The sequence below is a fragment of the Columba livia genome, chromosome 8, assembly GCF_036013475.1.
Source record: "Columba livia isolate bColLiv1 breed racing homer chromosome 8, bColLiv1.pat.W.v2, whole genome shotgun sequence".
In the NCBI taxonomy this organism is placed as follows: Eukaryota; Metazoa; Chordata; class Aves; order Columbiformes; family Columbidae; genus Columba; species Columba livia.
This window is the reverse complement of record NC_088609.1, coordinates 3,924,406-3,939,202: the sequence shown is the minus strand read 5'-3', so window position 1 is coordinate 3,939,202 and position 14,797 is coordinate 3,924,406. Positions and strand designations below refer to the sequence as shown.

Genomic DNA, 14,797 nt, shown 5'->3' with positions numbered 1-14,797 from the left:
GCAAACCACATTCTCCTATGGTTCTGACTAATGCAATTTTGCCCTACTCACACACTACTCCAAAGATCATTTTCCCAGCTTCCTCCTCCAACCCCATCACCCTGCTTCCCTGGTTCCATTTTCTGTCACATCGAGCACAAGTTGTTTACCCTCCTTTTAACAGCCTATCCCTTCAACTCACCCTTCACTTACCAAGTCTGCTTCTGCCTTACATCAATAAAGGATGCCAGCTCTATTACCTACTTGTGTCTTCCAAAGGATGTAGTTTTAGGCTCTGCTCTTTTAATTAATTAATTAATCAATCAATCTGGTAGACTTATACTTACAGAAAACTGACAATTATCAGGCTATCAGTGTGCTGGAGCACCAGACTGATATACTGACGCACACTAACCTGCCTTGTTAGGGTCTCTCATTTGTTTGAGGTCAGGCACCATCTCCTGAGTCTACGCCCAGACCCCAGGCATGCCCCAGAGGAGAATGGTTCACCCCCGTCTAAAGGCATCCGGAAAGTGCGCACCACTCAAGAGAATCACGTGTGCAAGAGCTCAGGGGAGCACCCCATAACCCAAACTCTGAATTCACCAGTTCACGGAGGGTGAGCCTGGCAAGCTGAATTCTCCCCTGGCTCAACGCGCTGCACAAACAGGTCCTTTCTTCATAGGCAGGAGAACTCCAGAAGCAAATGGCACTCTCCTCGTCACTCCCATTCCTGGAAGGCAGGTTTCCAGGACTACCTGGATGGCAGCACTACCAGACCTGCTGTGCAGCTGATCTTGGACTCTGCCTCACATGAACAGAAAGGAGAACGCTACAGTCGGGCTCCAATCTCAACGGCAGCAGCACAGCAGGCTTGCTGCCAAAGCCCAGAGCTCAAGTCCAGGCTTAACACTTAATGTAAGCAGAGCCTTAGGCAGTCAGGTGCTGTAGTCATCCAAACAATAATAATAAAAAGTAGTCCTAATGGAGCTCAACCGGCTCAACTTATTGAAGAGAAAGAAGCTCTTTGCCCACAGTCTGCAATTACCTAAAGAGCAGAAGATCTCAGCAACACAACAAAAAGCAGGCATGACTCAATTCAGTGGCTAGAAATCAGTGTTCAATGTAGAAATAAAAGGCAAAGTGTTTTAAGGAGAATAAATACGATCTGGAATAAAATATCAAAGGATATAAAAGACTCTTCACGTACTAGAATGTATGAATAAAGACTTACTATCTTTCAGAGACACATTCACTATGTTGTCCATAAGTTTGGGGGCTAACAGCCCTAATTACCAGGTGCAAATTCCCTTACAGCCTAGAGGATCATAATAGTTCCTTGCAGTCTCAAACCAGACTATAAATGAAAAGCAAGACATACAGAGCATGTGTCTTCAGGAATCAGCCTGCACTAGTATAAGCATGATCTTTAAAAGAAAAGAAAACAAACAAACATGCAACTCTTTCCAAGGTCAAGCCAAGTCATTACACAAACCCCAGTTTCAACTCTGCTCCAACAGAAAACCCAAGCGCTAATCTGCTGTGCAAAGCACAGGCTCAACAGAACCAGAACTGTCAAAGACAGCTCAGTGGCACTGCCACCTCACACCAGCCCCACTGAACCGAGTGTCCACACGCGTGAAACCTGATTAGCTTTGTTCTAGTGGTTTTCCCTGTAAAACATAACAGAACATGCCAAAAATGCAAAATTAAATGCCAACATCCTACAAGTCCACTGATCTTCACCACGGCTTTCAACAATGCTGAGCAAAGGGATCGGCTCTGGGACATCCTGTGCTCTTCACAGCACCACATTCTATTACTAACGTTACACTACTGTACCAGGCTGCAAAACCCAGGAAAAACTCTCTCTAGCACAGTAACTTTACAGGCTGACATTTGGCATCTACTCCCTCCCACACTCCCCCATACCTGGAACTACGTACTTAGGTCAACACACACAATTACATTTGATCTAAGCAATTTCATTTTCTGTTTCAAAGGATGAATACTCACAAAGGACTGTCACCTGTGACAGTGTAACCATGACAGCTGTACAGCCCAAAATTGCCAAAAATGCCTCAGCCTCCAGCGAGGGAAGGGCTACCAAGATCCAAACATGGAGAAAATAGAAAAGTTGAAATCATGCAGGCCAGAAACAAAGCTAAAAGGCTTCAGACAGCAGGGAACTAATGTTATTCCAAAAAAATGCGCAAATAATCAGACCTCCTTGCAGGTCTTACCCTACATGAAGCCAGGGAGACCTTGACTCTCATGAGGAGAGGCCACGGACATTACCAACTACAAGCCAAAAACTATTAAAACATCAGACTAGATGGTAACTTAACATTCAAAACAAGACATTATTGAGGAACACCAAAGAGATCCCTACCCAGCTCCTGCTCCACGGAGTCCAGGGTGATGCTGCCATCAGTGATGTCTTCACACCACCCTTCACACCCTCTGCCAGGCATAGGGACAGTTTTGTTTTTCATGCTCACACACACCACAGGCCTTTGGCCTCTCCAGTGACAACACCAAGGAAAGGTGGCAGCTGGAGGACACTGACTTTTTATGCCCCCACACTCTTTAACACTTTACACTCTCTTTGGAAATAAGCTGCACAAATTCACTTCACACAGACTGCAATTCTTTGAACATTCATCATAGAACGATTTTGAAAACTATCAACTCGAGTTTGACTTAATGCAAACGGCTTCCTATGCCTGAAAAAAGGGGATGATGATGATAATGGACACTTAACTCTTCTTTGCCTTCATGTGCCCATGAAAATGTTGCTAAAGGAAAAAGTGCAAAATGTTTTCCGAGATTACCTTCACTAAACTTGAAATTTTCCCTCAACACACAGCACAGCAAGTTATTTACACAAGACTCATATACTTCAAATAAGGAAAATGAAAGATGATTTACAAAATCATTTTATTAAAAAAAAAAAAAAGAAAATTAGTAGTAGCTAACACAAAACAGGAAAATATTTTTACCAGGGTGTTTTTAAACAAATTATATCAACTATAAACATGCGCAAAGAGCTTACTATGTCTGCAGTTAGAACAGGCTGAATTTGTGTAATTCATCAGAAGCCACATAGGGTCTACATGAAAACATATACTGTAATCCAGGAGTAATGCTGACAATCAGCTATTACATGGAAACAAGAGGTATTGGTTAACATAACGAGCACAGGCCTCAAGCTGCCACCAGCATGAAAAGGATAAGGACACACAGTGGGAGATGCAAGAGCTAAAACTGATCAGTATCTCAGGTCTGTCAACAACTCTTCTTGCAGAACACCTGAGGTCTTCACGTGGTTTTCTGCCTGCGTCTATAATGGAAGGCATCCTCTCTAGCCAACAACTTGCAGAATAGCAAATGCCCTAATAAGCACTCCTGATCCTAAGCTTCAGAGCTAATTGCCTTATTCAAACTTCCGGTGTTTTAATCCCGATACATAGTAAAGCCTGGCAGCAAAATGATTAATTTAATTAGCTACATTCTTCTAAAGCTGACTAACTTAAAAAAAATATCAAAAACCAGCAGCCAACAACTGCTGAATTCTCTAACTCTTACCCTGCCAGAAAAAATAAAGCTCAGAGCAAAGCCTTGAACACATTCATCACACACACAGGCAGGCAGCGCTGTATCTTTCCAGCAACATCACCAGCCCCAGCGCCTGCCAGCAGAGCTGCTGCCTACCCAGGCAATCAGCTGGGCCTTGCAAATGGACCTTGGGCGTGCAATCCACAATTCATTTTGCCTAGTGCCTCAGTTGTGGCAGCTTTCAATCAGAGGCAAGGAAGGAAACAAGAAGCTACAGACCCTGTGAGCTGCCATCCGATACATCTGCTTTCCCCATGCATTACTAACATTGTGAAGGGGCAAGACAGCAGCTTTTATTTGCATTTTAAACACTCAAGTAAACAGTATTTTCCACCACATCTGCTGAAAAAAAATGATGAAATTAATTTTATTGTTTCCAAATAGATGAACAGAATATTTAATTAAGTCTTTCACAGACAGACCTTGTCTCTTACTAATGAATTTCACTTGGGTTTTTTTTGATTTCCACTGTCAGTACAAAAAAATACAAAACTATATATTACAAAGACAGAAGTTTTTCTTTCCATGCTCACCAAACTCTACTCAGCTGCACCAAAAAGACTGAGATTCCACCTTCCAGCCATTACAGCAAGCTTACTTACATCATGTGTTTGGAGAGGAGGTTTTTCAACAGAGGAAGCGAAGCGCCCAGCCATGCCGTCCAAGACTCCACGGATCAGTGACCCTCAGCAGCACACAGACCACCACCCTGACATCACACTTTCCATAACACGGCTCCCAAAGATGCACATACCAAGAGAACCTGGAGTTTCGATCTTTGTTTATTTGTTCAAAGAAAGTTGGTTTTTCTTTTTCTTTTTGGTAGCTTTTTAAGGTTTGTTTTTGCTTTGCTTTTTAAGAGCTGTATTGCTTTCAAATCTTACTTTTTAAAACTGAGAAAACGAGGTGGACCACCTGAGACGAAACATTTCATATGCAAGCACTCACCAGTGATAGCAGAAGACATGCTGATTAAGTCACACCATATTAGTCAGGGCTTCCATTAACACAACTAAGGGCTCATCAAGGAAGGAAAATGTGAAATTGTTCCATTGCTGTTACTCTGCTGGAACACTACATTTTAATCACTGGCTGGAGTATTGCTGAGTGACACAAGGGAGAGAAATGCTTAACAGAAGATGAAAATAATACAGACTCGGTGAAGACAAATGCTTGATCCAGGCACCCACAATCCACCTCCCACTTCAGCCCAAAACACAGATTCATGATTTAACCAGGTTTGTCAACCTGCTGCCAGGAGAGGACCCAGCCTGGGAGGCAGCACCAGCCAGCAGCTGCCTGCGTCTGGTAAAATTGGGCACAAACAACAAAATGGTCAAATATTAGAGATGCCTAAATTTCAGAGGAACTCATTTGTAAAATACAGTGACACTCCCTGCCTTCTCCCCTCCCCGTCCCCCCATCGATAATTTACAACCCACAAAAAGGTCTGCAGCAGTTTGATGAATGGTACAAGCAGCAGGTCACAAAAATAGAGTTCTCCAAGAGGTTTCCCAATGCAGAATTTAGCCTCCTGCCATTCTAGGTATCACATTACTCAGTTTCTTTTTTAAAAAGCACCAAACAAAACAATCAACAACAACAAAAGAAAACAAGCCACACAACAAAAGCAGCTTCTCCAGTATAAAGTTAGAGGATTTTTGTCTTGATTACTCCTTCTGGAAGACTGTTTCGAAACCTTTTTCTGCTCTGATTAAAGCCATGCTACAAGTTTCAGCCTATGCTTTCCCCCAGCAAATTTAAACCAAATCGTATTCCGCTCTGAACACTTTATCTCCTTGTCTAGTGTTTGTTCTGCATTTGAGTTCCACACCTGTGCAGTGTTTCAAGCAAAAAGTCTTCCCGTTGCCTTAAGCAACAGTCTTAATTTCTCATCTCTCTCAAAAAAAAACAACCACCCAACAAACAAACAAAAACCCAACCAAACACTTTACCTGACATAATACATTCTAGTCTTGCATTTACCTTTCCCACCTCCATCACAGCGGCTGCTCACCTACACCCTATTTCAGCTAGTACATTCCGAGAGGTTGCTATTTACTCTTAGGCTCCTAGATCCTATCACAATTTCTTGCTACTAAGCTCCAAAATCCTGAGTTCTGTGTTACCAACCAAAGTCTTGACACTATTACTGGCTATAACATGGCAGGTCATGGCACATATATTTTGCATACTGGTCCTGTGAATAATCTCCTAAACTGCAAGAAAAGGCCTTTAGGAATAGTAGCAGAAGTCAAATAAATGAAGACATAAATCTGGACTGAAGAAGTCACAGAGCAACATGTTGGAAAGAATAACCCCACTAAAAATCCCCAATGGACATACCAGAAGACTTTACATTATGACTTGAAACAAATGTGTCCACTAGCACCAGCTACAGAAGAAAAGCCTCCCTAAATGAGTCAGGGATTTTTATAACATAAAATTTCAAAAGACATCAAATAAGTTAACTTTTAAGAAGGCAGGCTACTACCCACAATTCTGAAAAATAAATACATAAAGAAAAATCACCACTGAAAGATGAGCTGCCTATAAAATAAAACTGCATCACCTCCTACCATGGCATGCAGCACACAGCACCCACGTCTCTTCTCTTGCTATTATAGAAAGCAAATCACATATCGGCACCGCAACTGTCAAGAGTCTTACTAATTTCCCTATTATTCTGATGGAACTCATCTGAATGCTCTAGCCAGTGCTGCTTACCAACAACAACCAGAAACAAGGACTAGTGATATAGGAGAAAGCCATTATACATGATTTTAAAAGAAGAAAACCCACACCTCTTACAGAGAGCCCGTTCCACACTGCTCTGGGCAGTTGGGAAGCTTCAAATGCTAAATAAAAGTAAATAAGAACAGGAAGATGGAGGTTACCAAATTACACCTTAGCACCTGCTCTCACACCTGTAACACGAGCCTTAGTTTACAGCAGCACACTGAACACACTGTTTAACTAAAAATGTCAAACGCTGCTCTCATTTAAAAAATCCTTAATCCTGAAGGACCGTGTGTGAAGAAAAATAAAGACAAATCCAGAGGAAGTTTAGTTTTCCCATCATCTGTGGAAGAGATATTCAGTTGTTCATGCTCAGGGCTACATTAAGCCATCCTGACATCCAAATTGTTTATTCATTTGGAAGTTTACCCTTTAGAGAATCTGAATCTTAAGAAAATGAATTATTTCTCTACCCTTACAAACTGTACAGGCTCCTAAGTAAAGTGTGCAAAGGCTGTGTGCCTCCCATGCCTGTGATGGAGGAAACACGACCAGTAACAGCCTAAGTGATTGCTAAAGTAGGAAAGATATCTTAAAACAGTAGAATTAGATAGCAACAGGAAAAAAAATGGATGCGGAATATCAGATTTCATGGAGAGAGTTTGATTTACATTTTGCACGAAAATAGTTTTTTTACACCTATGCCAACTGATTTTTTTTTTATTATTTCAAGCACTGCCTGACAGGTCAGGAATATTCTTAAATATGAATAATAGATTAAGACAATAGCAACGTGACTCCAGCCAAAGCAGAAAACTAACACATATGCCCTTCAGAAGCCAAAAGAAAGCATAGACTGTGCCCTAAAGGGCTTACAGTCTGTGTTTACTGATGTACATTGGATGAGGTGGAATCTACCTCTTAGACTTAGAGAGTGCTGACTTTAATTATTTTATTACTTTTATTATTTAAGCCGTGAAAATAATTTTCTGAAGTTTCAAAGTAATTATTAACAATGATTCTTGAAAACAGACATAAGCATACAGCAATATTTTAAAAGCTCAACACAAAGATATTGGATTTAATAAATTGTACTGTTCTATAGACTTGGAATCTAAAGATATAGCTGCTTGATTCATCGCTTGTTACAATCCATCAAAGTTGCTTGGTTTATCAAAGCTCTTCGTTGTCTTCAAGAGGTTTAGTGAAAGGTTTTTTCCACTACTTTGCATGGCTTTTCAAACACTGACAGGCACCCAGTCGAAAAAATTCATGGTAGTGCCTCTTTTTGTGTCCTGTAAGTCTTGCTGGACTTGTCTCACTTCCACGCTGCAGGTAAGGCAATAACTCAAAAAGTACTGAAGTTTTCACTAAGTAAATCACTTGAGAATTACACTGTTATAATTGCAAGTGGGAACAATCGAAAGAAAATTTAAGTCAGAAGGCATTTAAAATAAATACATAAAATCTCTGTTCCTGTAATGAGTTTCCTTAGCTGCAGACGCAGAGCTCCATTTTCCAAAAGACCTTAAATTCCTCTCTACGCCACGCTCTTGCCAAGACCCCATCTGGAATAAGTGAGCTCTCTTCACGACCAGGGAAGGTCATCAATCCAAACCCCTATGCATGGAAGGCTGGCTTGTCTCTCTGTTTAGGCTGGATCACGAGGCGACAGAGACCTGTCTCACCAGCACAGACCACGAGGTGACAGAAACCTGTAAACACCCCTATGGTAGCAGAGTTGCAGTTTCACCAAGAGCGTTATTGTACCATCAACTCTGAGTCTACGTAGCCTGTGTTCTACCATTTCCGATCCTATACATAAATGAGAAAAGAATTAAGCCTTTGCAGCTTCACTTTCGTATTTTAAAGAGCCATTCATTACCAGTCCTGCAAAAGATGAGCAGAAAACTGGGAACTTAATGAGCCAAAAGAACAAAACTGACAGTGATATTAAAAGTATATCAAGGAATGAAGACTGGACATTAAAATGATAGCCATGGAAACTGCCATAAGGCACACAGACTACAGCAGGATGCTGAAATCACCAGCATTCTAGGGAAATGCTGGGATTGTCCACTGGAGAGTAATTAAAGGATCTGATCAATAGCTGTCACATCCCTGTATGAAACAAAATATTTAAGAAATAAACGAGTAACTCCTATACCCACTTTTTGCTTTTTGACAACATAAATGCTGGACTTAGTGCAAAACATTGATAAGTGTTAGATTACCCAAACAAAAAATAATATGAACATGGGCAATAAATATCCTTATCAGTTTCTACTTCATATGCTGCAAAATGATTTTTCAGTTACTCACATTTAGACCAACACATTCCCAAATTGAGGACCTTCTTAAAGTCATCATCCAGCACACACTGAAAAAACTACAACATTCATAATTCAGAAACTGGACTGCAGCTCTACTGAAGTTTCTATTTTGGTAGTTTCCATTTAAAACAGCTTTAAATTATGTTTAATTTCCTGTCCTGCTGGCTTTTTCAAGGTGAAGAAACATAGTATGCGATATGCACACAGTATAGGAAGATATCTTATGCACGAAGCCATGAGAGGTTTGAGCCAGATGTCCAGTTTCCAGGACTGTCATGAATCTCTTTAATGATCCTAGGTAAATTACTTCATCTTGTTAAGCCTCAGTTCTCAGTTGTAGAGTTGTGAAGACAAACCGTTTAATGGTGTTAGCTATTCCGAACCCAGAATCGAATGTTTAAATAAAAACAAATCAAACAACCCAATACACAAGTCAGTTAAAGCACTACTGGTAACGAATAGGCCAGACCAACACCCAGGCCTAGGAACCAAGAAAGTGGAAGTTAGGGGACCAAGCCCTCTGTTGTTCATTACTTCTCGAGCAGGTGCCTCTAGGAATTAAGTTTAGCATAACAACTTTATTGCGTGAAGGATCCAAGAAAAAGATACATTCAGACTTGTAATGAACATAAAACCCTAATGAAGCTGCTACCTTGTCAATCAGGTGTAGGCTGCCACAGCCAAAAATAACAACAGTTCCAGCAGAGAAAAGAGCACACACCTACTGTATCAACTCCTGAAGATGTCAAAAAAATCCTCTGTGTTTAGAGTGGGCAAACAGCAAACAAAAACTTGAACAGGCTTCCTTTGCTGTCATGTATTTCTGAACAACCAGGTAAGAGTAAGACTGGTAGAGTCAGTTGCTTGTGAACCAAGACAGTCAGTCTTACCTGCCTCCAAAAAAGCCAGCACCAAAAAGCAATGAAACAACAACGCAAACTACCTTCCCTCAGTACTACAGGCTTTGCAAGTACGTATTCTCATGCTGCTACTGCATGCAATTCTGTACATCTGATATTGACAACAATATTTAAAGTATCAAGCTTCGTTAAGCAAGGTGCAACACAACGAAAAGGCACAGCAAGCAGCAATGCTGTGCTGGTGGAACTCCCTACATCAGATGTCAGAGAAGGCAACAAATGACGAGATTTTATGCTTTAGACTGGTTCAATATTTATAAACATCCCAGAATTTGTGATCAGCAGTTCAACTAGCCTTAGTTGTACTTCTTACTGTGCATTTATAATCTTGGCTTTATTTCATGTCACTTGCATTGTACACAGGCAAGGTGTCCATATTGTGCTACATTACCTCATTTTTATTGAGCATACTTGCTCTTCTGTCTGTGGGCAATTAACTCGATTTGCAACAAACAGAAGTTTCAGCAACCAGTTTAAACTCCTCATCAGACTTTTGGCATGGGTTACAAAAAGCCTGCCAGCAAACTATGGCCACAAGCAGCAGCTGTTTTCACCAGAGAAACACATTCTTCAGCGAGATACCTCTCCGGCTACACCGTCAATGTAGCCAATATACAGCAGCTTTTCAGCCACCTCTCCAGGGTAGTTCTCTCACAGGAGAGGGCATACCCTGTAAGACATGTACCAGTGGCATGCATTGACTAGAGGAATGACTCCAAAATACACAGTGCGGCAATCTGCTCAAGAACTTGGTATAGGTTTATTTCAAATAAGAGACCACTTTGTCCTCTCTGACCAAGCAAGAAAGACATGGAATAAAAAGGGCAGGAGCAATTGCTGCCATGCATACACAGCAGCTGACTGAGGAGAAGCTGGGTGTTTTTCAACTTTTCTAAGCCTTTTTTTTCTGAAAAATAAATCAAAGATCAGACTGCTGGCTCTGAAGACACAGTCTATTTTCTTACCCCACATGCTCTACTGTTGTCTCTCAGGCCTCCCCCTAAGTAAACTTGCCTGGATTACCAAAGAGAGGGACAGTCAGACTAATGGCTCTGATCAGGAAATAAAACTGTTAAGGCTGGGGTCACAATTTGCAGAGCACAAATATTTCCTTACTTGCACACGCATATTTAAAAAATACTGCCAAACTGAGTTACGATCGATTGCAGTTCTCCACATGACAGGAACATTTAGTTAAGTTAACCTGATTTTGCTGATTTGTTTTTCCTCTTTATATCTTCTCTTTGCCCCCTAAATTATTCTAGTTTGTGCATTAATCCCATACAGAATCTCTCTGATTGCACCACCCAGACACCCATATTTGCCTGAAAGTTTCATTCTGTCTCAACTGGAGTCTTTCTCTTGGGACCACACAGTCTGTTATACTGCAGTCTATTACCTTCAAAAAGAGACAAAAGACACCTCAGGACTTAAATGGTCCATTGATGTTCTGTTGTAACCTTTATTTAAACAGCCAGTTTGGCTAAGATAGCCTAAACAGACAGGGAACAAATAAGAATTCAGTGTAAGACAACAACAAAACAAAAATTCCATCCCAGATCACGGTAAGAGCTCCAAGTAGCATTTCTGCCTTACATGGGAGTGTTTTAATTGTGCAGCTGGAAATTAAAATTCTGTAAACTGGCATTTTTATTAGAATAGCAGCCCCCTTTATCACAGTTGGGCACTGTTTATCGAAGAGCTTAGCACATGACCAAGTCAGCGAAAGCACAGGAAAAGCATAAAACTGAAGCACAGAGCAAGTCACTTGCCTAACGGTGCCGGCAAGCCTGTGACAGGGCCAAGAACCAAACACAAGCTTCCTTACGTATCAGTGCATTGCCTAAGCAAGGATGACAACGAACATTTGTGCAGAACTACTTCCCTCAGCACTGGGTGGACAACAGCTATCACACATTGTACCAAAAATTGTATGAACAAATACAACCTTGTAATTAATCTGCCAGAAAGCTAACACTGACTAACAAGCAGCCAGTGCCCAGCCTGGATCTCCTCCAGCCTTTCTAGCTGTCAATCCTAGCCTAGAGTCTTCGTTTGAGTTTCCCCATGAGATGACCTTTCCAAAATTCAACTCTTCTGAAGATCAGGACATTCAGTTACCCACAATATCATTACACGGGACAGGTCTTAAATCACAGGGAAAAAAAGTAATCAAAAAATGTCTTCCAATAAAAGACAGTAATACCTTAATTTTCTGGTGAATATGCCTCAGTGAATCTGCTGTACCCATGTCCATGTTGTCACTGATGCACACAAAATCCAGCTTCATTTTTGTGTCCAAGTTTAACATCTTTTGGATTTCCTTCCTTGTAATCACAATGACCTCTGGGACAGAGGAAAGTGGGATGAAAGTATGCAAAAAAATACACCATCTTAATCACAAACACAATACATTCACTTTTTATTTAGAAAGTCAGCAGTGGCATGAAAGCATATTTTCCAAAATTAACAATGTGAGAACAGAAGGTCTGCAAAGACAAGACTGAGAAAACAAAACAGCGTGAAACCTTTTGCCCTGGCCACAAGACCTGGAAGGAAAAGCAGGAGTCAAACCCTGAAATTAAAATATCTCACCCTGCAAAAAAACCCAACACCATAACATTGTTCGCCACGTGCAATTTTAACAGAGAAGTGTGGGAAATAACACAGCCCTCAGCCTAGGAAGCTCCTGTGGTAAGATGAAAACATGCTAATAATAAATCTGCATCAATCAAAACTGAACTCATCCCAAAAAAAGAGGAAGGAACTGTAAACAAGAGAATCATGTAGCAGTTTGGTACCAGAGATACGGGAGGGCTCCCCTCCCACTCCTATACTGGATGCCAACTTGGATTCAAAACAAGTTGAAGAAACTAGAGAAAGAGATTGAAAGCACATCTTAAATTGGGGAAAGTGACCAATGGAGAAGGAAGTGGTGTCAGGTGGAAGTCATAAGCCCACACTTCAGCATAAACCTGGTGAGCTGGCCAAACGTCTCCTAATATTTATTAGTAGAGATGAAGGATTTGCAGTTGGAACAGAAGGGACGCAGTGAGTCAGACTGTGGAACACCTACTTACTCATATGAGTAAGTATAAGGAACTAAAGCCTCATGTAATACTTACAATTAGGATCCAGGAAGAGAATTCATGCCACTGAAGTATTAACACAGAAACATACAGATTGATCGGGGGCAGAAGCAAGAGAGGGGTACAGGAAAGTGGCAGCTTCCTTACTAAAGTTGCATATACAACCCTGTACATCCAAATTTTCATAGGGGGCAGATGAGCTGAAGAGCTGTGTGTGAGAAATTATAAAGATCTGACCATAACACCATCTACCAGTGGTTAAAAGCATAAAGTGGAAATTATTATTTCTGAATAGTTATAAAGAGCCAAACAATGCACAAGACTGGTCACAGACAAGCTTTTAGCTACACCTATATCCACATCACAGAATAAAAGCATGATCCTAGCAAAAAAAGATGGGAGAACAGTCAAAGAAAGTAGACATTCAGAAAGCAGACTTCAGCTAACAACAGGCAAAAAGTAATTCCAAGGGAAAAAAAGTTCTTAAGGATTTCTTCATTAAGCAAAATAAAGGCAAAGTCATAAGTTTGCTCTTTCTTTTGTTCCTTCACACTGAAACAGTAAGAGGTTGACATGGATAACCATGAGCTGATCTCTACATCTCTACAGAAAAAATAAGTAGTCGGGAAAAAGGCCATATTCTTGAGATGCAGTATAGAATATTCACACAGGAGAAAGAAAAACAGAGAAGAAGACAGACAAAGGACAAATACAAACATGAAAAAACAGAGGCAAGAAAGGTGTCAGAAAAAAAGCTTTGTAAGTAGCAGGTGCAACGCTATGGAAAAGTTTGGTTCACCACTCAAAAGGTAAACGAAAACCTAATCCCAGAAAATACTAAAGAACCTCACCATGTACTAAATACCACTTTAGCCCTCCCATGAAACAAGGCCCACAGGTGAGCACTACAGGTCTGCTACTTCCCCCACCCTGTTCTGTCCAAAACCCAGCACCTGGCTCCATGCTGCAATGACAAGGCCTACATGCCTCAGACAGAGCAAGTAACCCCAAACTTCAGGCCAGCCTGAAACAACAAACCAAGAGATACCCCAAGAGACGCGACACGCTTCTCACACTGCTCTCATTAATGATTCAGAGAAACAAATGAATGAGGGACTCCCAGTTAACAACAGTGGGAAAGACACCAAAGTTGGGAAAAGCACTGGTGAGGGGAGAAGAGGTGGAAGGGGTCGCTGGCACCACAGACTAGAGTTAAGGACAATATGTGACACGGGCAAACAGCCACAGGTCCAGTGCAGAGAACTCCTGCGATGGCATCCACCCCCATGAACAGGGCACCTGCGACAAGGCATTAGAACAAGATGGGGTGACAAAGAGGAGTGATGAAGGTGACGACGGGAAGCCCGCAGAGGCCAGGATGAGCGTGTCGTCCCCACTCCCGCCCCAGGACACCGCCGGGCCTCACCTTCGAAGCCGGCGCGTTCCAGGAGGTTCAGCGGGTACCAGAGCAGGGGCCGGTTACCCACCGGGAGCAGCGGCTTCGGGATGCTGGAGGTCAGGTCCGTCATACGGGAACCTCCTCCCGCTGCCATCACCACGGCCTGGAACTCCATGCTGCAGAGGGAGTACAGGGGCAAGGCCTCACTCAACCATGGCAGAACCGGGCAGGCCCGGGCCAGGCCGAGCCGAGCCGGGCTAAGACCGGCTCAGCTCAGCTTCGCCCAACTTCAGCTGCCAGCGCTTCTCAGAGGCGTGCGTCGGCTCCCCGCCTCCCCCGCGCCCCGCACAGCCCGTGGGGAGGCGCCGGGCCCCCCCGCCTCGCCGTTACCTCCGCTCTGGCGGCCACCGGCTCCCAGCGCCTCACTGACAGGACGGCAATGGCGGCGCCGGCGCGCAACACGCATGCGCGCGGAGAACCGAGTGGGTCGATCGCGGACTGCGGCGGCAGAGCGCCGATACGCTCGATTCCCCTCTTCGTCTCGCTGCGACCGGCTCCTCCCGGCCAGTGCAGCGAGAGGAACGCCGAGGGAAGGATCCCGGGCTGCAGAGCGCCGAGTCATGGATCCCTGCCCGGCCGCGGGAGGGGCTCGGCGGCACAGCGCCCCCAGGCGGCCGGAGGAGGCGCTGCAGGCAGGGGGTGCTGGGGCGCTGCAGACGG

General features: G+C 42.8%; 1 protein-coding gene across 1 annotated transcript in view; it reads right to left on the bottom strand.

Annotated features, from left to right (window-relative positions):
• The window catches only part of EIF2B3 (eukaryotic translation initiation factor 2B subunit gamma), a 97,975-nt gene extending 83,318 nt beyond the window's left edge, over positions 1-14,657 (bottom strand). Inside the window, exons 1-3 of the mRNA XM_005501029.3 lie at positions 14,468-14,657; positions 14,105-14,253; positions 11,796-11,935 (exon numbers count right to left, since the gene is read on the bottom strand). Coding sequence (XP_005501086.1) covers positions 11,796-11,935; positions 14,105-14,252 — 288 coding nt within the window. The 5' untranslated portion in view covers position 14,253; positions 14,468-14,657. The remainder of the gene's footprint in view (positions 1-11,795; positions 11,936-14,104; positions 14,254-14,467) is intronic.
• Positions 14,658-14,797: the final 140 nt, after the last annotated feature.